Source organism: Electrona antarctica, assembly GCF_951216825.1.
Source record: "Electrona antarctica genome assembly, chromosome: 9".
NCBI lineage: Eukaryota > Metazoa > Chordata > Actinopteri > Myctophiformes > Myctophidae > Electrona > Electrona antarctica.
In genome coordinates this window covers 42,705,731-42,732,588 of record NC_136790.1, presented here as the reverse complement: position 1 = coordinate 42,732,588, position 26,858 = coordinate 42,705,731, and the positions used below count along the sequence as shown (strand labels likewise).

The 26,858-nt window shown below is 42.0% G+C and overlaps 1 protein-coding gene across 1 annotated transcript in view; it reads right to left on the bottom strand.

The window, feature by feature from the left end:
- Window positions 1–698: 698 nt before the first annotated feature.
- slc6a11b (solute carrier family 6 member 11b) overlaps window positions 699–26,858 on the bottom strand; it is a gene marked incomplete at its 5' end in the record, with an annotated part of 49,606 nt that continues 23,446 nt past the window's right edge. Inside the window, 8 exons of the mRNA XM_079510390.1 lie at window positions 699–1,455; window positions 5,351–5,521; window positions 5,983–6,083; window positions 8,141–8,243; window positions 10,638–10,775; window positions 12,825–12,937; window positions 16,316–16,440; window positions 17,199–17,302. Coding sequence (XP_079366516.1) covers window positions 1,303–1,455; window positions 5,351–5,521; window positions 5,983–6,083; window positions 8,141–8,243; window positions 10,638–10,775; window positions 12,825–12,937; window positions 16,316–16,440; window positions 17,199–17,302 — 1,008 coding nt within the window. The 3' untranslated portion in view covers window positions 699–1,302. The remainder of the gene's footprint in view (window positions 1,456–5,350; window positions 5,522–5,982; window positions 6,084–8,140; window positions 8,244–10,637; window positions 10,776–12,824; window positions 12,938–16,315; window positions 16,441–17,198; window positions 17,303–26,858) is intronic.

Here is a 26,858-nt window from a genome sequence, read left to right as displayed (position 1 = left end):
AGCTCCTCGCCACTCGCCCTACACACACTTCCACTCGGTTTGAGCATAGATATATAAATAATAGTGACAGCACCGGAACTCCCCTCCCATCCGCTTGTATTGCATTGCGTCTCTATTATTTATATATCTATGCTCAAAACCGAGTGGAAGTGTGTAGGGCGAGTGCATGGTGAGGAGCTATAGTTTCAACAATGGCCCTATAGGTGTCTGCAGACGGCTACATGCCAGTCGTACGACATTCTAAATCCTACACGGCTTGTGCTTATAACCACGCCCTGCTTCTGTGGGCAACGCGGAAGTGCCTCTAGCCTACAACAAGTCGTTTTTAAGTATAGTTTTTGACCGCGACGGAGGCCTGCCGCCTCAAAACGAACTTGAGCCATGCGAGGCACCACAGAGCGAGCTAAAGCGAGCGAGTTGCCGTGCCGAACGTTGCGAAGCCGACTCAGTGCCGTTCGAGTTGTGACCCGATAGGCCCAGAATCGGAAATTATGTTCTGGCGCGAGAGCATTTGCCCCGACTCGACTGCCAATCGGAACGTGTCCTTGTGCAAGCCGTGTAGGGTTTCGAATGACGCAGGCCAAAGTTTAGCTCCAGATAATCAACATAACATCAGGGGGGGGAGAGACGTCATGAGTTTGAAGTGACAGAACTCTTTCAGTATACAACTCAAGGTTTTACTAGAGGGGTTGAAATAAGCCAATCTCTACAAGCTCACGCAACGTGTCGCATCATCAGAGTATAACTTAAGCCTTACAATGCTATAGGTCACTGCATCCTCTCTTAACACACGACTATACAGAAATGGTCCTCAACTGCTACAGATTAGATATAGTCACATTTGTGTACCTGCTATAACGTATATGGGAGCGATGCAGCACTTCGACCAACACATAAACCTTTTCACAGCGCAACACATTGGGCATTGCTCGAAAAGGCGATCGATGCTGCTGATACAAGCATACCGGGACAACTTGTACCTCATCTACATCGTCAAATAGATTCTCAAACATTACTGGTTAAAAAGAGAAACAAAGCAGCTGCTTTAGTCACAATGTTAATATAAAACAATGCATTTTGTTATCAAAGTCCGTGCAAAACAGAAGCAAACACTACATAATCATTTGATCAGTTTTTTGCCTTTTTACAGAAAAGAAGAAAAGGAAAAAAAAAACACTTCATTCATTTCACTTCCTGTTTTGTGCAATGGTGGTTTTAACGTGGCTGTTGCTGAAGTTGTTGTTTTTTGCTGTTGTCATTGTGTAGATAGCTGGCAGCTTGGTCGACATGTCAGGCGGTCGGTTAGAAATGCGTCTCCTTGTCGCCGACGGTGGATATCTTCCCAATCCCATCGCCCTTTAGTTTGGCATCGTTGACAGCGTAGGGACTGATCGAACCTGAAAGCTTCCCTCTCATCTTCAGGTCTGGGGAGGGAGTGGTCAACTTCTTCATCCTCTGTAGAGACACACACAGAGAGAGAGAGAGAGAGAGAGAGAATGAGAGAGAATGAGAGAGACAGAGAGATGGAGGTCAGTGTTGTTTTTGGCAGCAATTTTCTATTTTAGTATGGGGTGCGTTCGGAAATGCACCCCGGGAATGTGGTCAGTTTGTTGAGTGTGGTGGGCGGTGACGTCACAGAGTGCGTTAAGTGTGCCTTATTTACGAACGACCACAGCTGTGACGCATTCACACCGGACAACCCTAGCTTCAGGGTAAGGTCGCTCAGTGCGGGCACTCGGCACACCCGGTGCGCAGCGCACTGGATTTTCGAACGACAACGCACCGAGTGCACTGAATAAACAAACGACAAGAGAGCACACCAGTGCATTCAGGGCGCATTTCCGAACGCACCCTTAGTCATAGTCTTTGGACTGAAACTTAATTTCGTTTTAATCACATTTTAGTCACCTGGAATGTTTTAGTGTTTAGTCGACTAAATATTACTAATAACTGGGTTTTTTTCACTTGCTGAAAATAGCCGATCTACAAGCCCACAACACGTCACAGCGCTGTGTTGTGGGCTTGTAGATCTGCTATTTTCAGCATGCAACTAAGTGTACAATGACTTATACTGGATCTCTTGTCCATTAGTCCCTTCCTAACATTTTAGTCTAGTTTTTATTCATTGACGAAATTGTCAATATATTTAGTTTTAGTCACCATAGCTTAGTTTTCATTTAGTTTCCATTTAGTTTTCGTAGTTGACGAACATTTTTCATTTTAGTTTTAGTCGACGAAAACAACACTGATGGAGGTTATATGCAAAATATGAAGAATATAAATTACGTCACGTCATCATCATCGCCCCTCCATCCTCACCCCTTTCATCCTCACCTCCCCTATAGTCCCCTTTGTCTGTCACTCCCATGTCACTGCTTCCCAAGAGCCTCAAGAGAAACAAGCCATCAGTGGCAACTTGTGTGACGCGTGGAACCACCTTCCTTAATAATATAGTGAGATTTATAGATTTTGTGGCATAAATAATATAAGAAGCTTTTAATCCAGAATTGATCAATGGCATCTTGAGACACTTACTGTACACTGTACAAAACAAAAATTAAATGAACAAACTGTACAAAAAAAATAATAATAACTTTAAAAAGTCCACATTGCTGTCACAAGGGGCAGGTGCTCTAGCACCACTTAGTGTCATGGACTGTGTACTTTTATTGTGTAGTGATGCCCTAGTGTTTCCTGTTTTGCCTAGTGTTTGCCTGTCTTGTCTCACCTCCCTGTTATTACTAGTTTTCTCCACCTGTGTCCTGTTAGTCTCCCAGCCAATCCCAGTGTTGATTGTTTGTTCTGTTCACCTGTGTATTGTGATCCCTGTGTCTACTTAAACCCTCAGTTCCTTGTGTTCCCTTGCTAGATTATACTTCTTGTTACGTTGTGTTCCTGCCTGTGTATGTCCTTTTCTTTGCCAATAAATACTGGACTTGACCTGCTTGCCTGCTTGTTCTGCTTTGGGCAGAGACGTGCTGGCCATTGGGAAATTCGGGACAACTCCCGAACGGCCGGTCCAGGCCGGTCTGGGCCAGCCGTTTTTTTTTAATATTAATAAAAAATAAAAATAAAAATAAAATTTCAAAGATACACAATTATCTTTTAACAAGGTAACAGCCTATATAATCATGTTGCTTTGTGGCATAATAATGTTGTGCACAGCAGCCACTGTCTCAGCCATCCTGATTTTAGTTCACTGTAGGACCTAAAGTGACCAAAAATGCGCTCGCACGCCCTTGATTTGTCAGTGTTTGTTTCGCCGCGCGCCTAGAGGGCCTCTGCAACTCTACTTCCCGGGCTGAATTATGGGCCCACCACGTCCCTGGCTTTGGGGTCCTCACCTGACACGCACAGTGACACTTAAAGTGGGATTTTGAACGTCCAAAACCCATGCGGTATTACAGATTTTTGGCCTCGCTCTGCGCCCTTTCGTATTATGGAAGCCGTGTTGAACGCACACACATATGGCATACCACGTTCCTGCATATTTTAGCATTGGTGTCCATATGTTAATTATATTCGCTTTGCGCAATTTGCTATTAAGCCCCTTGACCTAAAAACACTCCGCGCATACCGATTACACCTGGGTCTGACCACCTCTTAAATGCAAAACGCAACGTTTGATTTTACACAAGAGCGGCTCTGTGCGCTGCTCTGGAGTGTTGCCATGTATGTTTATTATTAGCGACTTTGGGCTTCTTTTTCTGTAAAGTTGCTTGTAAATATTGGTAGTTGTGGTTGCTTTTCTTGTTTCTAAAGTGCTTATTTGGGCTTTTCTCCTAATGTTGTTTAAACCAGTGATCCTCACACAGTGACATTGCCATGTCAAGGACCCCCAGATGAATGCATTTGCCCAACTAAGGACCCTAATCCAAAAATATGTTGGGCCAGTGACCCCCATGACAGATTGTGTTTTTAAATGTTTCAATAAAATGTTTCCACAATTGTCACTTTTATCCAAGATTCCTTTTGAAAATAGCAGATCTACCAGCTCACAATGCATCACATTGCGACGTGTAACATTGTGACAACTAAGTATTGTCGGTTTAAACATCTATAGTCAAATAACATTCTGCACAGCACATTCTATACATTCATTAAAACTATGAACTATGAACATTATAACAATGTGCAAGAAAATATTTAAAAAGAAGAATTTGTGGACAATCAATATGTTGGAAATTTTAATTTGGTGTCATTAAAATTAATCTTGATATGGCACACTCACTATCTAGAAAATAAAAACATGGCACTTCATTTAAAAAAGGGTTGTAGACACCTGTTATAGGCGCTTCTTTTGGGATTATTTTATAGACATATTTACTTGTTTCTATGAGACATGGCAACAGCTTTCTTTGGAAAATGTTGAGATTTGAAATGTTCATAGTTAGCTCATTTCTTAACCTTTTTTAAAAATTAAAACATCTCCATAATCCTTGGGAGTTTGCTTTCATTCGCTGTATCACACCCGAATCTATTCTTATTGAGTCAAACGCTACAAGCGAAGACCATAACATCGGGGCAGCAGCATTACGCATGGCACACGGTATAGGCCTAGTAGGTGGCATTTCAACTCATTCCTTCGTCGTGACTCGAATAAAATAAAATAAAATAAATGTTATTGTCTCCACCAGGCCGAAGGCCTGGGGAGAGAGTATGTTTTGCACTCCGTCCGTGTGTGTGTGTGTGTGTGTGTGTGTGTCCGTCCGTCCGTCCTTCCGTCCGTCCGTTACCAGCTAATCTCCGGCACCATTAACCCGGTCGATGCCAAACTTTGCACACACACTCCCTGGATGCCAACGATGAACCTCTGCCCCGCATTGTCCAGAACGGCCTGTTATAGCACCACCATGAGGCAGCTTTTCACATTTTTTACCTAACACTGCACCGATCTGCGTGAAACGTTGCAAGATTGCCCTGTTTTGAACAAAAGCCTCAAATCATGAACGCAGCATGCAATTTACGTGAAATCTTTCACACATTTTCTTACTAGGCTGAGGAATATATCCCACCCTTTTCACATTGGTCTGTTATAGCGCCACCAACAGGTTGATTTTTGCTAAACACATTTTTGGAACAAAATGCCTCAAATCATCTAATTGCCATCAAAGGCAAACATGTTTATATTACTCCTAAACATTTTGACAAACATCTCACACAGTCCTATCCTCCTGGTGGAGACCTGTGCCCAGAAGGGCACTTTTTCTAGTTTTACAGCTGTTTTTCCATTGTGTGCGTGCAACAGTGCATATACATATAGTGCAAATAGCCTATACGTGCACTAGGCTATATTTCCTCCTTGTCGGGATCAGGGCCGTTTTAACCCCCATGAGGCGTGTGTTTTTACCTCAGAGAATGTTCCAGGAGTCTTCCAGATCATCCAGATCATGCCGATAGGAATGCAGATCATGGAGGACATGGCCATGAACCACCCGATGCCGTAACCCCAGTCAGGATAGGTGTACACGTTGTTGTACTTCAAGGGCTTGTATTTGATCAGAAAGAACAGAAAGATAGCCTGTGGCAGAAAAGAGCGGAGATTAAAATAGGGTGCATTTTGCATCCCAAAACGCAGTTTATAGTTAACCACATTATAATCATATAAAATGAAATGGTGCAATTTGTAAAAAATATTATTATTATTATTATTATTATTATTATTAATATTACCCTTATTACTATTATTATTATTATTATTATTACTATTATTATTATTAGTATTATTATTTCATTATCACCCTCCCTTTTCCACTACCCTACATACAAATTTATATTCAAAATATTAAAAAAACTAAAACAAAATGTCAACAATGAAAACATTACTAAAATAATTTAATTCATACAATTTAAACAAATTAAACTAAGAATTCCCATTAAAAAAAATATATATATATATATATATATATATATATATATATACATATATATATATATATATATATATTTTTTTTTTTTTTAAATAAATGATGGCAGACTCACAGCACAAATGCCCGGGGTTAGGAGCATCCAGCACCATTTGATAAAGAAGACAGGTTTGTAACCAATCATGTCCTCAATGTTGGTGTAGAACCTGTCACTTCCTGGAACACACACAAGGATGGCCATTGTCACACATTATAGAAAGGCAGACGCCTCCTTCGGCTCTGGGGCATCCGTACATAGACATATATAAAGGCTAGATGGCTCAAGGCGGAGTCTTTGACGCAGTTCACCCGGCGGCCATCTTCTGAGGGGCTACAGTAGGCCTACAGTATATGTTCAATGGCAGCTCAAACAAAAATAGTCATAACTCCCTCAAATCTTGACGAATTTACAAACGCGTTGGTTTATTACAAACGTTGTCAACATGGCTATGATTCAGGACTCTTATCTGCTTAATTTTGTTTTTGATATGAACTTCGTATAAAATCATGTAAGTATGCGGACGTCTCTGACGTTTGTAACATACCAAACCGTTTGAAAATCGGTTGAAAATTGAGCAAGTTATGGTTATTTAAAAGTACATGACCCATAGACACAATGTTATGCTGCCCTGAGGTAAGATGGCCGCTCTCCATTGGCCAGAGTGCGGGTGAGCCATCTAGCTTTCTTATAATGTATCTATGCGTCCGTATCTCGCAGGGAGGGCAATCTTCCACACATAGTCACAGAACCTTCCGCGTGAGTCACAGAGCGGACGTTCGGTATACATAGGCCAATCAAGAGGCAGGTGTGGGTGGGTCTTTTCGTATATATGCAGGCAGCCACGCAGAAACTGGCTCGGCTGCGTACTATTTTTGTATACAGCTAGATTCTATCCACTCTGGGCAAGACCTACGCTAGTGTAGAGTGCAAATCACCATATGGAGTACCCTAGACTGGCCTTCCTGAACTCCATATTTGGCCATGCCTGGCACGGACCTCCATATATGGGCATAAAAGGGACACAGACAGACAGACAGACAGACAGACAGACAGACAGACAGACAAGTACGGGTATTGCATAACTGGGGGGGGGGGGGGGGGGGGGGGGGGGGCACATATATAACTGGTACAGATGGAAACAAAGTAGAGTTTGTAACTCAAGTCTGCTTCTCAAAAATCCAAATACCAATCCCCAACATCTCGGCCACTTGCTCACTCACACTCGGTCACTCTAGCATGGCGGTGTTACAGTGCAATTGGTGACCTACCGAAATATGTGACCATGTGGACTTCAAATAACGTAACATGGAGGTGTGTAAATAAGTGGCCTAAACACTATAAGTTAAGTTGAACTCTGCTAATAAACAAACCACAATGATTTATGTTCGGACGCTGACGTTATGTGATTGTCTACACGATTGTTCCATATTTCATCAGGTCACCAATTTCACCGTAACACCGCCATGCTAGAGTGACGAGTGTGAGTGAGTGAGTGGCCGAGATTTTGGGTATTTGGAATTTGGCTTTAAAGGACTAGAGGCTTTCAGTGGTTGAAGTAGATGCACTACAGCTCACTATCCAGCAGAGGGCATAGGAGGAATATTAATGTATTGGGAATAGCATTGCTGCACAGCTTTTCACACATTTCTTGCATTCTTCTTCTGAAATAAATACATGTGGGAGAGCCTGCTAATTCTATGTGAAAACATCTGGCTAAAATATATATGTTATGGTATACTGTCACCACCAGTGCGCATATATACATATAGGCTACAGCAGTGTTGATTTCGTCGACTAAAACTAAGACAAAAAATGTTCGTCGACTACCTTTTTTCCACTGACTAAATGGAAACTAAATGAAAACTAAGCTATGATGACTGAAACTAAGACTAAATATACCGACAACTTTGTCAACAAATAAAATTAAGGCACTAGTGGACAAGAGATCCAGTATTCCAGTAAGTCATTTTACAATTAGTTGCATGCTGAAAATAGACGATCTACAAGCTCACAGCGCGACACGTTGTGGGCTTGTAGATCGTCTATTTGCAAGTGAAAAACGGCATCAAGGCCCGCCAAAATACATTTTAGTCGACTAAAACTAGACTAACACGAAAACATTCCGGGTGACTAAAATGTGACTACAACTAAATGAAAACTATTCAAAAGACTATGACTAAAACTAAAATCAAATATTGGCAACACTGGCATACAGACACACATAGTTTCTTACCATAGACCCAGCCAATAGCTATAGACTCAAATATGGCCACGAACAGCAAACACATCCCAGAGGCAGCGTACGAATCAAATAGCTGGAACACGTACATCCCTCCCTGATAGGGGGAGACAGGTGTCAGTCACAGCACAGGCAGCCCATAACCCATTAAGTTATAAGATATATATATATATATATATATATATATATATATATATATAAGATATATATATATATATATATATATATATATATATATATATATATATATAAGTTCGATTCTACAAATGTCTTCTAAATCCTGACAGTTTTCTGAGAAACCTATGTTTCTATGTCAGTGGTGCTCAACCTTTTTCATGTCAAGGACCCCCAGAATTATCTGTATTTGCCACCGACCCCCATCTGAAAATATGTTGTTGCGCCACATTTTCGCTATTTTTCAAAAATAGCAGACCTACAAGCTTGTAGCACGGCACTCGCGGCAGCCGCACTATGAGCTTGTAGATCTGCTATTTTGCAATAGCTAAAGCATAACATTACATAATGCTTAAAACACCAAAAGGGGTTCCCGCCCCAAAATGGGATAAATAAGCATTGGAATTATTGGTTCTGTGCGAGATGAAATAATGCAGATGCAAGGTTTCGGCACGACAATTAACAATATGAAGCTGATTCTGAAGTCCAAGTTCAGTGTGTGAGCCCACGATGTCTCTCGCTTTTCTCAGTGTCTAGCTTTGAGACAATGCCGCCATGTTCCGAGGTTATGGAAGTATGCATATACAGTAAGATCAGCATACATACTTGTATGTGAACTTTTATAAACAAAAGTTTACAAAATCCCTCTTTTATCCCTCTTTTAAATAACCTGCAGTCCATCACTTTCATGTCCATTGACCTTTTGCAGATGTTGCCATGCCTCTGATGGCCATTGTTGCAATCAGAGTTTGGAAGCACTCGTTTTTCAGTAAAGCAATGTCCTGCTGCCTCTTGCATTATGTGCTAATTCAAAACAGGTGGTACACAGGGCAGGGCTGTTGAATGATATCCTACGAGCACTCCCAAACTCTGACACTTAGAGAAATAAATATCATGCACAGAATTTCTTGAGAGGAAGTAGCTCATAATATGTCTACCGTGGATTATTATGAAACAAAAACGTTACAGATTGAAAGAGGATAATTCAAGCTTTCCGTACAGCTGCAATGTTGGTGAGTTTGATGTTTGTTGTTTAATGATAGGACTTTTCTGTTTGGATGAATGGGCTGTCTATGGGAAGTTAGCACCTTGCTGGCAAGATGGCCGCGCTCTGAATATTGTCAATTGAAGAGCAGGGAGACCAAATACAAAACTGCAGTTGTGTTATATTTTAGACAGACAGTTTTAATGGTGATGTAAAACAAATGGTGCCAACACAAACATTAAACGCAATTAACAATAAAGAGACAATATGACGTAAACGACACATTATGACATACATTTTCCCTTTATTGTCAATGCGTTTACTAAACAAACTTTAAACTAAAGACAAACATTAAACCTGTGTATAGGAGGGGCTAGCCCCTCAAAAACATAAATTGTAGATTGCAGCTTTCAAGTGCCGTACGTGGTTTTTGTACTTTTCTGTTTTGTACAGTATGTGCCTATATGGAGTTAACATTAGTCTAATAGACCCCCAGGTGTGGTTAGAATATTGAAATATGTCTTTCCTGTGTATTTTTGTTTTCTCAATAGGCCCAGGTCAAAAGGCCCAAATGACAGTGATATAGTGACGTCACAATATCATCCCCTCCCCTAACCCCTCCCTCTTTTAAATGGATTCAGTCTGACAAATTCCACAAAGGAGTACTCGAATAAGATTTACCTCAGACTTGTATTTTGGTGATGGTGGTCGTGATGATGATGATGATGATGATGATGGTGATGATGATGATGATGGTGATGATGACGATGATGATGATGGTGGTGGTGGTGGTGGTGGTGCTGGTATGTCGATGATTGAAATACATTATAAGGTATTTAATAAATAATTAGGTATATCCTGAAGAATGCCAGGTGCAAATTAGCAGATAATACCAAATGTAAAATTTGACTGAGGGACTGCCATTTTTTTTAATTTTCGTTTTTTTTCATGTCATATGAAAGCAGGGAATCATAGCTTAAAATTGACATATTGGTTGTTCAATTTGACCCACCAGTTTTGGAGATACATGTATGGCTTAGCCTTATAGAGTAATGTCTTGCAGAAAACAGCGAGTTGAGAAAACAGGCTTGAAAGGTTCACTTCTGTGGTTTCTAACATTACACCTAGCTACATGTTTAAGCATTTATTTCATATTTACATGTCGATTTCAGCTCTGACACTTATTTCAGACATGCTCTAGTATGTGAAGAGTCTTCCTGTGCTATTAACTCATTTTGGGGAAGAAAAAAAAAAGTTTTTCTCCTCTGGTGAAAAGCTGGAATTTGCGCGATGGCAGGCTCTCAGTCAAATCTGGTCACAGATGAGTCATACCTCCATACACATGATGAGTCCTATCAGGAAAGAGAATATAGACATGCCGAGGATCAGCATCTCTCTGCGATAGCCTCTCCTGAAGGTCTTTGGATACATGTCCACCACAGCCGTCACCAAGCTCTCCACACACACAAACTGAATAAAGGGGAGAGGGAAAAAAGTACTATTAGGTCAGAACCACGTATGGACTGTATGGAACAGTGTTGTTTTTGGCAGCAAATTTCTATTTTTGTTTAGTCATAGTCTTTGGACTGAAACTGTATAAACCATATTTTAGTCACCTGGAATGTCTTAGTGTTAGTTTTAGTCGACTAAATATCATAAGAGTTTAGTCGACTGAATTTACAGTTGATTTAGTCGACTAAAATGTGTTTTGGCGGGCCACTATAGTCCCTTCGTAACATTTTAGTCTCGTTTTTATTTGTTGACGAAATTGTCAGTATATTTAGTCATAGTTTTAGTCATCATGGCTTAGTTTTTGTCAGTGAAAAAAGGTAGTCGACGAACATTGTTTTGTCATAGTATTAGACTTAGTCGACGAAAACAACACTGGTTAGTCTGGTATGGAACACAGGAGGGATTATAATTTGAAACGATACAGGAAACAGAAGCGACACTCGGCGGGTTTAACTTCATCAGTCACCTGATGTTCAGGTTTTGTTTTATGCCTGTAGCAGCGGTTCGGTCATGCCAGGTTAATAAATAGATAGATAGGTCTGACTGGAACCGAGACACAGACGTAGTATACCAGCAGTCTGGCAACAAACCATGTGCAACCCAGATTCGGCACAAACAAGGGACTAAATTATTTTCGCTCCTATGCCACCAAAATGTGGAACACCCTACCAACAGTCATTAAGACGTGCAAATCCCTTGACTCCTTCAAAACCGCTCTCAAAGGGCACCTACGGACGGCCGCAATTCGAAACTGGCCCCCGTAAAACCTGAATCCCCCACCCACCCTTTTTTCCCCTCACTGTATGTATGTTTGTTTCTTTCCTTTTTTTACCTCCTCTGATGATTTCCTGTTTTTTTGCTATATAGAGTATATTTGTACGTCTCTAATTGTTATGATCAATTGAACATGGTGGGCCCTATTGTAAACAAGTGTAATGCTTTATGGTGTCGTCCACAGTTAACAGTTTTGATTTGAGTCGTGCTTGAAATGTATACTGTAATTCTACAATCTGTTAATAAATTCATCAATCAATCAATCAATCAAAACGTGAGACTATAGTTCTTCACAGAAGCTTCCTCGCGCATCACAGAGCGGACGTTCAAGTCCCGGAAAAGTGATTGGCCAGTAGTCACTTAAATCAGGCGTAGCGTGGCCTTTTTCACTTCTGCCGCACTTCCACCCTCGATACAGGTCAAACCAATGGTATCTATTTTTTTTATAATCTGTGGGTGTAACTTCATCAACTCAGTGAGTCACTCAGTCACTCAGACTCAGAGCTATAGCAACCACATTGAAAACACATCTTTTAATTATTTTACTGCAGCGTCAGATCCTGGTTTAAACTTCTGTATTTCTCTTCACAGTCCACACAGGGGACCTTTATATTGACCACATTGTAACCTAAACCTTTATGTATACAGTAATTCAGCAACTATATTTATTGTTAGATTATTGAACAACTGAATGGAAGCCCATGGTTAATATGTCTTTCAGTCTTAAAGGACCACTTCACCACTTTTCAACATCTCTTCATATAATTGGCCCTCACTAATGTTCATGATAAAACACCACCATTTGTTCCTACTCAGTCTGTGTCTCATAGGAGGGCTTTGGGCAGTTCGGACACCCGTCCACCAGTGACATCATCATTAGGCAGATTTTTTTTTAAACAAGATTTGTTTTAAAATATATTTAGATTTGTATTATCGTGAGAACGATGGCTTCAACTTTTGCATTGCAACTTTTCAGGAAAAGAAAGCCTGCCGCTTCGATTAGCTTGGATTCACCATCGATGAGGTCACTGGTGGACGGGTTTCTGAACTGCCCACAGCCTTCCTATGAGACACAGACTGAGTAGGAAAAAATTGGGGTATTTTATCATGAACATTAGTTAGGACCAATTATAGGAAGAGAAGTTGTGAAGTGGTCCTTTAACACAATTCTTTTTTGTCTTTTTTGAAAGCCGGTGCATTTTAGTACCACACGATCCCATGGTTAATTCTCACCTGACTGTCCAGACCAAGGAAGATGAGCATCATGAAGAACATGAAAGCCCAAAGTGGAGACAAGGGCATCATTGTAACAGCCTTGGGATAGGCAATGAAGGCGAGACCAGGACCTGCATCACACCACATACACAGTACAATCAATGAAGGCGAGACCAGGACCTGCATCACACCACATACACAGTGCAATCAATGAAGGCGAGACCAGGACCTGCATCACACCACATACACAGTACAATCAATGAAGGCGAGACCAGGACCTGCATCACACCACATACACAGTACAATCAATGAAGGCGAGACCAGGACCTGCATCACACCACATACACAGCACAATCAATGAAGGCGAGACCAGGACCTGCATCACACCACATACACAGCACAATCAATGAAGGCGAGACCAGGACCTGCATCACACCACATACACAGCACAATCAATGAAGGCGAGACCAGGACCTGCATCACACCACATACACAGCACAATCAATGAAGGCGAGAATGGAACCTGTAATAGTACAATATCAGTGGTGGAAAGTAACTAAGTACTTTTACTTAAGTACAGTACTTAAGTACAATTTTGAGGTATTTGTACTTTACTTGAGTATTTCCAATTTCCAGTACTTGTACTTCTACTCCACTACATCTCAGAGCCACAACTTGTCCTTTTACTCCTCCACAATTATTTGAAAACTTTACCCTATACATTGCGGCCATTTAAAAATAGCAGATCTACAAGCTGTGTGTCGCAACGCGTATTGTGATCTGCTATTTTCTTTTTTTTACTTTATAATTTTTATCCCACGATTTTGTAACCCATTTTTCACCCCTGTGTCAATTATCTAAATGGTAAATGGTAAATTTATATAGTGCCTTTATCCAAGGCGCTTTACATAGATGTGCATTACATTCACCCATTCACACACACATTCATACACCGATTGCAGCGGAAGCCATGCAAGGTACCAACCAGCACATCGGGAGCAATTTTGGGTTCAGTGTCTTGCCCAAGGACACTTCGACATGTAGACAGGAGGAGCCGGGATTCGAACCGCCGACCCATGGATCATTGGACGACCTGCTCTACCTCCTGAGCCACAGCCGCCCATCTAATGTGATCCTGGGCTCTACACACCCTCCGCCAACCTGGGGAGAGCAACGGACTTGAACTCATGCTTCCTTCATGCATGAGTGTCCAAGTTGCTCCTTTACACCTGACATTGGGGAGTTTCCCTGGTTGGACGTAGCGCGTGGAAGGAACACGTTATTCCAACCAGTTCCATTCCCCTCCATCAGGCGCCCCGGCTGGCCAGGGGGAGGCAGTTTAGAGACCAGGATTACTGCATGTTTTTGTGAGGGTACCTACCCTAGGGGACACGGGGAGAACATGCAAACTCCACACAGAAAGGCCCTTTCGCCAACCTTGCCTCGGTATGGGCACTGATGACGTGGAGGAGAGGACACGCCGCCAGCGCCCACAGCGTCCCCAGCGGGAATCGAACCCAGGACCTTCTAGCTGTGAGGCGACAGCACTACCGACTGTGCCACCGTGCCCAGAGATCTGCTATTTTCAATAGATTTTGTACACATTTTGAACTTGTGAAATGGGACATTCTGCAATATGAGTCATTTTACTTTTAGTACTTTAAGTACATTTTGATGCAGATACTTTTGTACTTTTACTCAAGTACATTTTCAATTCCGTACTTTTACGTGTAACGAAGTAGTTCTAAATTGCAGTATTGGTACTTTTACTTAAATAAAACATTTCTTTTTTTTCCACCACTGTACAATATACACAGTACAATTATTGTCTTCATTGGGACTGACAGGCCGGGAGGTGAAGACACCGCTGTCTTGTGTTGTGCGTGTCGTGTGTGCGTTGTGTGATGGACATGACGAGGGGCCTCTAAACAACACAAAGCCTAAAAGTGATTTCACTGACACCCATTGGGGTGCTACAAATGCTAGAAACATGACTGGTTATGTTTTAAGTTGTGCATGTGTACCACTGGATGAGCTTTCAAACAAGACGAGATGATAAGACCCCGAGATAAGAGAGAATACATTGAAACCCATTTAGGAAGGGAACCCCTTTAGCAGTGTTGATTTTGGCATTTTAGTTTTAGTCATAGTCTTTTGAATGGCTTTAATTTAGTTTTAGTCACATTTTAGTCACCCGGAATGTTTCAGTGTTAGTCTAGTTTTAGTCGACTAAAATGTCATAAGACTTTAGTCGACTAAATCTACAGTTGATTTAGTCGACTAAAATGTATTTTGGCGGGCCTTGATGTCGTCGAAAGGCCTAATTTTACACTTTCTGAAAATAGCCGATCTACAAGCTCACAACGCGTCGCAGCGAGACACGTTGTGAGCTTGCAGATCGGCTATTTTCAGCATGCAACCAAGTGTAAAATTACTTATACTTATATTTTTCGTCTTAGTTTTAGTTGTCAAAATCACTGCACTTTAGTAGTTTTTACCTTTCAAGACGGGAACCCCTTTTGCAGCAAGGGCGAATTCCGACCGCGACTCCCGACCGAGTTGCCGACCTGTCCCCTATAGGTCGGTCGACCTGTCTCCTCTTTTGGGGTATATTGTTGCTCTGTACAGTACAGACTTAGCCTTGCGTATATTAGCCAGACTTATCTGCCATGCACGCAGTGATATTATCTGGCTACGCAATCTTTTTAAATAAATTAAGTCAGAAAACGTAGGTCAGGATTTAGAATGAATTTAGAATTTTTAGAATGGGCCTCAATTCTAAATGGGTTAAGCATGCAGCATTGGCCAGCTGGTTATAAACGAGTGGTAGCATTCCATTGAGTTCTTTATAGCACCTCTGTGCAAGGGCGGCCTTAGGAATCTGGAGGCCTGTTTCAAATATGAGGCCCCCATATACATATGACATAATTATTCTGCTGATACGGGAGTATTGATACAAAATAGACTATTCAATATCGCGTGCAGCCATTATTCTCGAAAATTACGCAGCAACAACACCTCTCCTCATCCTGTCCCTTCACAATAAAGTGTCTCCCCTTTACCTTCCAATGCTGCACATTTTACGCAGGTTATTAACAGGAAATAGGTGTAACTTTGTGCGAGAGAGCAAGGCAGCAAATGAGCGAGAGAGAGAGAGCCAAGGGTTTGACTGAGGGTGGAGGCCCGTTTCAATTGAAACTGGTGAAACATAGCAAAGGCCTCCTATGCCTCTGTGATAACTTTAATATGACATCAGAAACACATTATGGAAGAGGCCCCCTGCATGCAGTAGATCGCTATAGTGGAATTAATTTGTCATCTCGTTATAACTAAATAATTAATGCTGACATGAATAAGTCATATACCTGTGACGGTCTTAACAGCCTGGGTGAAATGTGGGTGGTTATATAACTGCTTCATGTATAATTTATCACTGTTTAGGATGGTGGAAGGAGAGAGAAAGACAAGGTGGGTACTATAGGGTTCACAGACACAACATTTTTCCTCACCAGACTCCGCCACCTCCGCGATGGGGACGCCCTGTTCATAGGCCATGAAGCCCAACACGGAAAAGATGGCAAAACCCGCTATGAAGCTGGTGCCGCTGTTCAGGCAACAGAGCATGAGGCAGTCCCTGAGAGAGAGATGGAGATAGCAAGACAAGGAGAAGGAAAGAGAGGGCAAGGCAGAGAGAAAGAAACAGAGATGAGGGACAGAGACAGAGATGCAGAATGAAGGAGACAGAACGTGAGACAGTCAGCATTGCACCATCAGAGTGTCACCATCGTATGACATGTATACATCTTTAGATGTGAGCCACATTTCAAAACTCCCAGGAATTGGGGGCAAATCTGATCAGCTTCCATGTGTTTTTTTTTTAGTTTGTTTGATTTTCTGTTCAGACTTGATTAAATTCCAATCTATTTAAGCCAAAACAATTGGATGTGTTAAAGTGGAAATGTTGGCCTAATGGTGGCACTAGAGGAAAGGGAATCAGTAGGAATCATTCCCTGGAGGTAAACATGAAGGTGCCAATCCAGCCAGTAGGTTTTGACCCATTCCGTTAGGATGTAAGTGCTGGACGGACAGGCGACAATGCCATGCTTAATGTCCCACTGTCTGCTAGCAGCAGATTTCATCAAAATATACAGTAACACAAAGTACAATTACAACATTTATTTTTCTTTTGTTTTTCCATGTTAAGGCTTCCACGCCTCTCATGTCACTTTCAGTGCCAGACCACTGAAAGTGGTTTTGTCACGCCTGTTTCCTTGGCGGTGGTTTTGCTAAATAGCAGGTGTAGCGACAGTGGGAATCTCGTTAATCCGTTAACGTGCGTCACTAATAAGACGACGAGGCATTTGGCTATTTCGAGAGAGTCATCTCCGGTACCTGTAGCAGTTGTTATTGTAGGCATTGTAACTCCCCAGAGCTGTGAGACACCCAAGACAGATAGCATAGGAGAAGAAAATCTGAGTCCCTGCATCCACCCATACCTGTGAGAAAGACAAGCATGCACGCATGCACGCACATGCACGCGCACGCACGCACGCACGCACGCACGCACGCACGCACGCACGCACGCACGCACGCACGCACGCACGGACACACAAACATTTTGTTAAACCTTAAAGGTTCAAGTCTTTCTGAAAATGTGGGCTACTGTTATTTCAAACAATACAGGGGTTTCTTCATTTATAAAACTTTGCCATGACACGCCAATAAATCTCCAATTGCATGAACTGAACCCTGGATAAATACGAGCCTATAGTTGTCACAGATGTTTCAATACACTTTAGAAAGTGTCATACATATAGACAGTGTGCTCTACCCAGTAGTACATTTTATGTCTAGTCCATTTAATAGAGCAGATGTGTACATACAGTTAAATCCACAAATGATAGTGGCACTGAAATGCTGAAGGCGAGGCTTTTTGAAACGTAACTATAAGGTATTTTAAAACAAAACATACATTTTCAAAACTGTCCGAACTGGCGATGTTCAAAACTGAACAACGGACAAATTGAAGAGAAAAGGCTCATAGATTTTTGTCGACACTAATTGAAAAGTAATTGCACTGCAGTGCACTGACTGACACAGCAGGACAACAAGCGTTTATGGGGAGCCACAATCTTGTGGAAGCAGCAGGTCATTAACTACCTCAATGAGCAGTTTGTGGTAGAGCCTAATACAAGGTGCTGCCACACTATCGAAAGAGCCGCGCACGTTCTCGGCTGTGCGCAGCTTAAATTCTGAGTTTTTAGACAGCTGGTGGATGGAAAAGAAGCTCCACCTCCGTGGACTTTTTGCGCGACGGCCAGATTCCCGGAAACGCTCTCCTCCGCGCAAAAGGTCCGCGGAGGTGGAGCTTCTTTTCCATCCACCAGCTGTCTAAAAACTCGGAATTTAAGCTGCGCAGAGCTTAAGAAGTGCGCAGCTTAAGACCATTTTGCGCTGAGGTGTGGAGACGGTGACAGTATGTCTGAGCTCTAGTGGAAGGGCTCTATAGAGCGTCGCAGTCCCGCCCCCTTTCATGATGACGCCAGGCCTAGGAAATAATTCCCAATGCATTTTTCCCATAGACATTTCAAAAAGTATTTCTTTAAAGACCTTTTAAGCATCGTACAAAGCCAACTCGAGTCGTGACAAATCATGACAATAAACACAATATTTTGGACCAAACAAATAATTACAAAGAAGAAAAACAAGAAAAAAAGTTTTGTAACCTGCCGTTTCTTCTTCTTTCTAATTATTTGTTCGGCCCGAAAAATTGTGTTTGTTGTCTTGATTTCTCACAACTCGAGTTGGCTTTGTACGAGTCTTAAAAGGTCTTTAAATAAATACTTTTTGAAATGTCTATGAGGAAAATGAACGGGGAATCATTTCCAGGGCCCTGCAGGGGGCGGGACTGCGACGCTCTATTAGGTATTCATTGAGTTGTGTTGCTACAACAATTTCAAGTATTTTGGAGAGAACATTAAAACTGTTTAAGTGCCAGGGACGTTAAGACGAACTGAATCTAATTATGCACTGATTGTCAGGGGCGTTAAGACGAGTTAAAATCCATATCCATATCCATATCCATTTTTTTAATCCATATTTTGAAAATTCCTCTAATCTGGTGTGCAGGTGATGACATGCACAATATAATTACATTTTCTTTCTTTTATTTATAATGGGCTTCGGTGGCACCGAGGACCAAAACTGGTGTCCACCCCCTGGCGCTTAAACAGATAGAAATGGGGATGCATTATGAGGTATGGTTTGGTTTCTTAGTCACTTATAACCTGCCCCTAATGTGGGCAATCTGGACATTTCATTCTATCACACTGAATTGTCTGAATTTGTTATGCCATTAGGGCTCAGGCTGAACTTTTGAACATTCCCGATGCAATGCTGAAAGCTAAATTCCATGAATCATGTATTATCAAGCTGAAAGTCTTCGGATGTTTAAATGTTCATTACTCCCCACCACTTTTTCTCAAATCTCTAGAGGGAGGCTGTATAAATTATGCGTAGCCTGCGGAGTTAGTTCAGTCAGATATACTCGAGGGGGTTCATGCCATGCTCAAAGGCGCATACTATACTCAAGGGGTTAACATGCTGCATTACTATGTGGGTGTATAAGTGTGTGCAAGTCCCACACGTCATTCGCTGATGTGGCAGTCAGCTGACCAATTGGGCGGGCTACTTAAGCTCACTAGACTGCATGCTCTTCCTGCCTTCCTCTGCATATGGTTCCTGGTTGTTATGTGATGTTTGCTCCCACCACCACCCCAGCACCACCGGTGAGCTCTGTTATTTATGCTCCCCATGGGGGTTTTATTGTATATCTATCTCCCTGCTCTTAAGGTTTTATGATAGTGTTCAATCGTGCCGAGCAGGGAGGAAATGCAGCAGAGCCGAATGCCAAGTCAATGTGCACTTGTATTCTCATTGTATTGTAAATATTGGTTAAATCTATTCGTGAGTTGTCTGACTGAACTACTCAAACAATCCTCTTCATGTTTGACTCTGAAAAGAGAAACTATAAAGTTAATATTTAAAGGAACAAGCCCGAAGGGACTTCTAGACAAATACAACAAGGGACCAAGAAGTCCCTTCGGGTTGGTCCGTTGTTGTATTTGTCTGTTTTTTTTATTGTATTTGTCTGTTTTTTTCTTCATTTTCTTCTCCTTCGGGCCAACAATAGCAGTTCTGGCTTAACCGTGCAGTCGGTTTTCACAAAACTTAGAGCAATACGGTAGAGGGGTATGCTAAACGGTGAGTACTTGAAGCCCATAACCATTGGCCAAAGGGTGGCGCTATAGCACTCAATTGAAAATGCAAACTTTCAGGGGCACGGTGGCACAGTCGGTAGTGCTGTCGCCTCACAGCTAGCAAAGAGGCATAGCTCATGAACCGTTTTGACCTCTGACCTTTGGATCACCTATACAGACAAAATCTGAGTACATTTTTTAAGTGAAAAAAATGAAGGTTTAATGAAAATTCTTCTTCTGCCCCTAATACATACATGCAGTGTCACATATTTATGAAACTTTACAGTATGGTAGAGGGTCATGCCAAATAGTACTGAAACCAGTCTTACTCCAATTGGCCAAAGGGGGGGCGCTATAGCAATCGTTTCAAAATGGAACCTTTGAACAGGCATAACTCATGCCTCATTTGGCCTAAAGCCATGGCACTTGTTTGAGCAATTCCGTGAAATTTTCTACACACAATCTATAGACCATTAACTGGAATCCCAGTTAAAAGAGAAGTTTGTACGTGACAAAATGTAAAATAAATATAGTTGCAAGCAACAATAACAAGCACTGAACAGGCACAACTCGTGCCTCATTTGGACAAAAGCCATGGAACTTACACATTCATGCAGAACACATCAGTCACTTTGTATGTGAAGACATTTGTAAAATAAGAAATAAGAAAAAAGACTACATGCAATACACACAATAAGCGGGTCTGTTTGGGGTCTGTTTAGGGTACAAACAGCTGCAATACTGCTGGGTGACCAAAAGTGGCACAATTGAGCAGCTTAAAAGGGCCATTCACACTGAGCACTATAACTATAATTGTAGCCAACCAGCGGTGTTGAGCAGCCTGCACCGCTCAGTTCACACGGGTGTGATTTTCGTATTGCTTGGCCCCATCTTATCCCTGCTTGCAGCTACATGTATGATCGGTACGCCTGAAACTCCTCCAGTGAGAAAGGTTCCGTGGTGCAAAAACTAAGCACGATTAAAATGCACATTTATTTTTATTGCATACCGGTATTTATTTCTGTAATTAATTAATCAAAATTAATCAGTTAAAGTCCCACCCCTATAATATATTTATATTTAGCCTGAGCCCAGATCAGAATGGATTCTGTACTGGCCATACTGTATATGGAGCGAGTGTACAGGATTTGATGAGGTCAGATCAACATATCAAATTTTGGTCAGGTCAGCTCCATATGGAGATCTAAGGGTATAGGGCGGTATAGGGCGGTTCATATGAACTTGTAGTTCTGCTATTTTTTTTAAATGGCGCAAATCTTTGAATATATATTCTTTCAGAGTGAACGTTTTTAACTCAAATCTTTGCTTCTGGGGGAACATATTTTCAGATGGGGGTCGGCGGCCAAATACAGACAATTCTGGGTGTCCTTGACATGAAAAAGGTTGAGTACCACTGACATAGAAACATAGGTTTTTAGAAGACATTTTTTTAAGAATCGTCCTCAGGTCAAAATCGGTTAAGTAAATGTACTTAGTTACTTATAACACCACTGACAGGGGCTATCATTTGAAGAAGAAAAAAAAGGACAGTGGTAAAATGCACATTAAGGGAACCGAGCTTGCTGTGCCCATGCACACTGGAACCTAGCAGCACCCAGCCGGATAGCGCAGGGGGAGCGGAGGGATTCAAACTTAATGCAGCGTGGCTCTTTGAAAACGCTCTCACATCTACTATTCAGCCACTAATCTCATTTCCCCCCACCGATAAACAATTAACAAAAACGCAACAGTCTTCTCTCCCTCCTGGGAGTAACCACGGTAACTTCTCCTGACCTCACAAACACAGGACTGTTCCTGTTTTGGGGAGAACTTGGCCTTTTCTCTCTCTCCTAATGTTCATTAATGTTCCCTTTAGTTCACCCCCGGGCTGATGGCCGCGCAGCGCGGGGGAAACCTTAAAGGTCCGGTCTCTCCGAGAGAATCACTTGTTGATGTTGTGCCTAATTTGTGAGGCCTGTGTTTGGTTATGTTGAGCCTGTGGGTTTTTGTTGTTGTGGTTTATTTAGTTTTTTTTACTGTGTGAAAGCTGAATAATGTTGGCTCTTGTTTCGATGTAATATTATTCAGAGCAGAGTTGTTCTCAATTTACAATTTAGGCATTTAGCAATTAAACACTCTTAATCCAGAGTGATTTACAGTAACCAAGAACAAAAACATGGCAATACATCAAAATCAAATAGTCATGATGACTATTTTTTATGTATTCGATGCATTACCATGTTTTCGTTCTTGCTTACTGTAAATCACTCTGGATTAAGATCTTAAAAGTGTTGTTGTACATAAAAATAGTCATCAAGACTCATACGTAAGCTAACAGTGGAATATCTATATAATGAAACAATGCATATAGAGTGCTATATGTCTACATACAATGCTATCTAAGTTCTCAAACATTTTAACTTCAAAGACCCCCACAACTCTGAGGGTGTACAAATGGAACTATTTGTAGCCTACTCAATATTTTCCAAAAAATGGAAATAAGTAAATGTATTCCAATGGATTCTGTGTATAGTTATATTATTTACAGTAGTCACTTAGACCTGAAACCGATTCTACAAATGTCTTCTAAATCCTGACAGTTTTCAGAAAAAAACCCATGTTTCTATGTCAGTGGTTCTCAAACATTTTCATGTCAAGGACCCCCAAGATGATATGTAATTGACCGCCGACCCCCATCGGAAAATATGTTGTTCCAGGAACCCCCCCAGAAGCAAAGATTTGAGTTAAAAACGTTCGCTCTGAAAGAATATATATTCAAAGGTTTGCACCACATTTTCACGTTTTTATCAAAAATATCAGACCTACAAGCTCGTAGCTTGTAGATCTGCTATTTTTTAATAGCTAATATAACATAATGCTTAAAACGCCAAAAGGGATTCCCGCCCAGAATGGGTTAATAACTTTCATTGGATACATATTTTTAAAAACCCACAAAGACACACTTGAAGTGATGCGATGTATTGTGAGCTTGTAGATGAGCTATATTTGCATGCACTACTTTTGATACAATAGAAAAGAAAAAGTATAAGAGATAACAAGGTTCTCAACATTCAGGCATTCCAGGGTTGGACAAGGTGTGAGAAAGTGATGTGTAGTCCGGTGGGAATGTCCATCATCTCTACCTATCTGAGATCCTTAGATTAGCCAAAATGGCAGGGAAGATCACGGTGGGTATGTCTACACCTCCGATCACCCCACTAGTCATCTTTGAGCAGGCCACCATTGGACAGGTTAAGAAAATTGTGTCTGACCCCTCCCCTCCCTGAGTATCGGCTAATGCCATCAGGTAGGAGGTACGAGGTACATGTGTGCAAGTATAATAGGTACAAGCATTCCTTTGCCCCTCTGTCAATCACACTCCTTAACAGAGTCCTTGCAGAGGACAGACAGGGTAGGGGTCGAAGGTTTTGAGGTGATGTTCTTCCCCTCTTTTGCACTAGGTATGTTGGTGTGTGGTACTTAAACGGATTTTGTTCGATATAGAATAGACAATATCTGTACATTACTGGAATGGGATGAGTATGACACTGCAAAGAGATGGTAACGTATATCCCAGCAGTCACATGTCAAATAGTCACATATATCATTTGCAGGGACGTGCACACATATACGTCAAAGGGGACTTCAAGCCCCTGCCCTTTTACCCGCCCTTTCCAGACCACGAATGCAGCATTTACTACATGGTGAAAGAAATGCAAATGCCACTCCTTTTTCCATGCCAGCATTCAGGAGAATTGCTTTTTGTCTCTTGAACTTGAACAGTGTTTTGCATTGGTCAAATTTGTTTAGAAATCCATGTCGTACGTACACCATATATCTCCACTAGCTAAAGAGTGCTTTATTTGTAGATCTGCTATTTTCGCTATTTTTGTCCAAAAGTGCCCTCTTTATATGGGATTCCAGCCCCTGCCCCTCTAACACTCTCTGCACGTCCCTGATCAGTTGTGCATGCTGAACAGAGGAGGGTGGTGATCGCCTGGGTTATGATGGAAAAGGGCTTAAAAAAAGTAAGGGGGGAAATAGCAGATCTACAGGCACAAAAATGCATCGCGATGCGAAGCAGAGCTTGCAGATATTATTATTATTATTACAATAATGTCGGACGCGCCCAGGCGGTGGCGTAACCGTCTGGGCACCCGACTGGTAATCCAGTCGCAGTGTGCCGCGGGTTCGACTCCCGAGCCCGACACGGCCTTTACTGCATGTCTTCCCCCATCTCTCTCCCGTTTCCTGTCAGCCTACTGTCTGTCCCTTCAAAAACCAATAAAAGGCGTAAGCCGCAAAAAAATATCTTAAAAAAAAAAAAATGTCGGACGCCAGGTGGAAAGTGGTTAAACTGAATGGAAATTGAATTGAAATGAAACGTGGTGGCCCCCTCTTGGTGGCCCCCCTGGTGGCCCCCCCATACCTTGAAGAGGGGGGGGGGGCGGTGGAGCTGTGAATGATGCTGGAGAAAGCGGGAGAACAGACAAGAAAGGTGCAGGGAACTACGGAGGGAGGGGGGGGGAATAGGGGAGAGGCATGATGAAGACCTGGGGGTGTAAATGGGGTAGAGGGGTCACACACATATAGTCCCATCACGGCTCAACACCGTCCCCGCACCACACAGAACAGAGGGCTGATTGTCCCCCCGAGGAAGCTCATTTAACATCGGGTGTCAGAAGTAATGTCTTCCTCGCTATAGCTGCCAAACAGCAGCGCTTCTTTATCACCCTTGTGTACCCATGCCTCTCTCCATCTGTTTGTTTCCGCGTCTTGTTCTGTCCGTCTCTCCACCTAACACTCCCTCCCTCTTTCTCTCCCCCTGCCTTTCATTCACTCGCGCTCTCTTTCTCTTTCTCTACTATGCTACAACACAGTCATTGAACAGCAGCTATACGCTACGGAATGACTGAAAGATCTTCCAAGATTTGTGAAAATACACAATTAACTGTACTATCTAGCCTACTGTATGCTACTGTACTTTGTGATTAAAACTGACATACCGAAGCACTTTTTTAAATACTTTTCATTGGTTAAATATTATTGTTTAACACACAGACGTAAAGGGTGCATGTCCAATGGCAAAAAATAAATAAATAATTAAAAAAAAAACAATCTGCTGTACAGCGACAAGTATACCAGGTCTGCCATAACATTTTGCCTGCCAAGAGTGACTTAAAATGCTCATTAGCTTTAATTAAATCTGTTCATTTGATTGATTGCGTAAAACATACATGCCCTGTGGTGGGCTGGCGGTGCTCTAAGGTGTGTAATTAGGCGTAGACTTGTGTGTCATTACCGTGGCCACATGTGGCTGTGGTGGCAGCAGAGTGTGAAACAGACTTGTCCTGTCTTTAAAGTAAGTGAATAGCGAAGCGAGCAGCATTATTACGTTCAACACATCTCGGCCCACAGGCGGACTGACTGGTGCCTGGGCGGGAAGTTGGGAACCCCTGTTGGTGTTTTAAGCATTATGTCATAATTTAGCTGAAAAATTGCAGATCTGCTATTTTTGAAAGATCGTGAAAATGTGGCACAAATTGGGAATATATATTATTTCAGAGCGAACGTTTTTAACTCAAATCTTTGCTTCTGGGGGGGTCCCTGGAACAACATATTGACATAGACTGACATAGAAACATAGGGTTTTCAGAAAACTGTCACAATTTAGAAGGCATTTGTAGAATCGACCTCAGGTCTAAATCCTACTATAAATGTGCCACGTCTCTGCGTGTCTGGGCATGTGTGTGTACGGTTGTATTGTACGTAACTCGAGAACCGTTTGCCCCACCGACTTCACATTCGACACACGAGTTCCAAACCCCCACAGGGAGTGCAGTGCCTGGCTTCGAGTCGGTCGGGCCCACGGTTCTCCAGAACCACCACAAAAGCCTCTGCTCAGGCTCTGCCAGTGGGCCTAATCAGCCTAAGTCCCCTCACCTGTGCAATTCCCAGCATCTGCCTCAGCCAATTGATTGCCATGGCAACCCCACACCTGCAAATTGATTGCTTAACCAGTACACTTTTCACAGTCAGTTTGCACTCTTCAGGCACAGGCAGACAGACAGATATAGAGATCTCCATATACAGTATGGGCACAAAAGGGACACAGACAGATAGTTTAAATGGGTGCTATTACAAGTTGTATTACGGGTATTATTAGGTTCCCTAGTTGCATCGTTCTCAAGTCTTTCATTTCTTTATTTTTTTTAAAGGCGTAGTGAAACGGAAATGGTGGACATTTTATTTTGAAGTCTCAAGTTGAAACACCGCTATGAAGTTTCTGAACCAATCAGAGCGTCGCATCCCTTCAGGGGATGGGACGGTAGCTAGGGACGGGTAGCTATGCTACGCAGGACAGCGTGTGGAATCTGTGGATGTTTGTTTACAAATCTGATAGTCGGCCAGCTTTACCAGTTTACTCTTAATGTGGCTTATTTCTACCCTATAATGTTTTCAGATACATTTTTAGCGTGATGATTAAGTTGAAACCGAGTAATACACTCTCTGGATGTTATCTTGAATGGGAATACAAACGGAAGATTTCTGTAATCAGTAGCAGCTGTGCAGCCTGTGCTGGACGGATGCGGAGATATGGGGAATTAAACTGGTGAGCTTCATTTTTATTGGCTTTTATCGATGTTGGCCTCGACACGTCATCACGCAGCACGTTTTCGTTTTCAGGAAGTAATACAAAATATATTTTTATGGACGTTTGATATAAAAACACACAAAAATGAGAATTTTCCCACTTTTTTGGCATCCATTGTTAGGTATGACCATATGATGA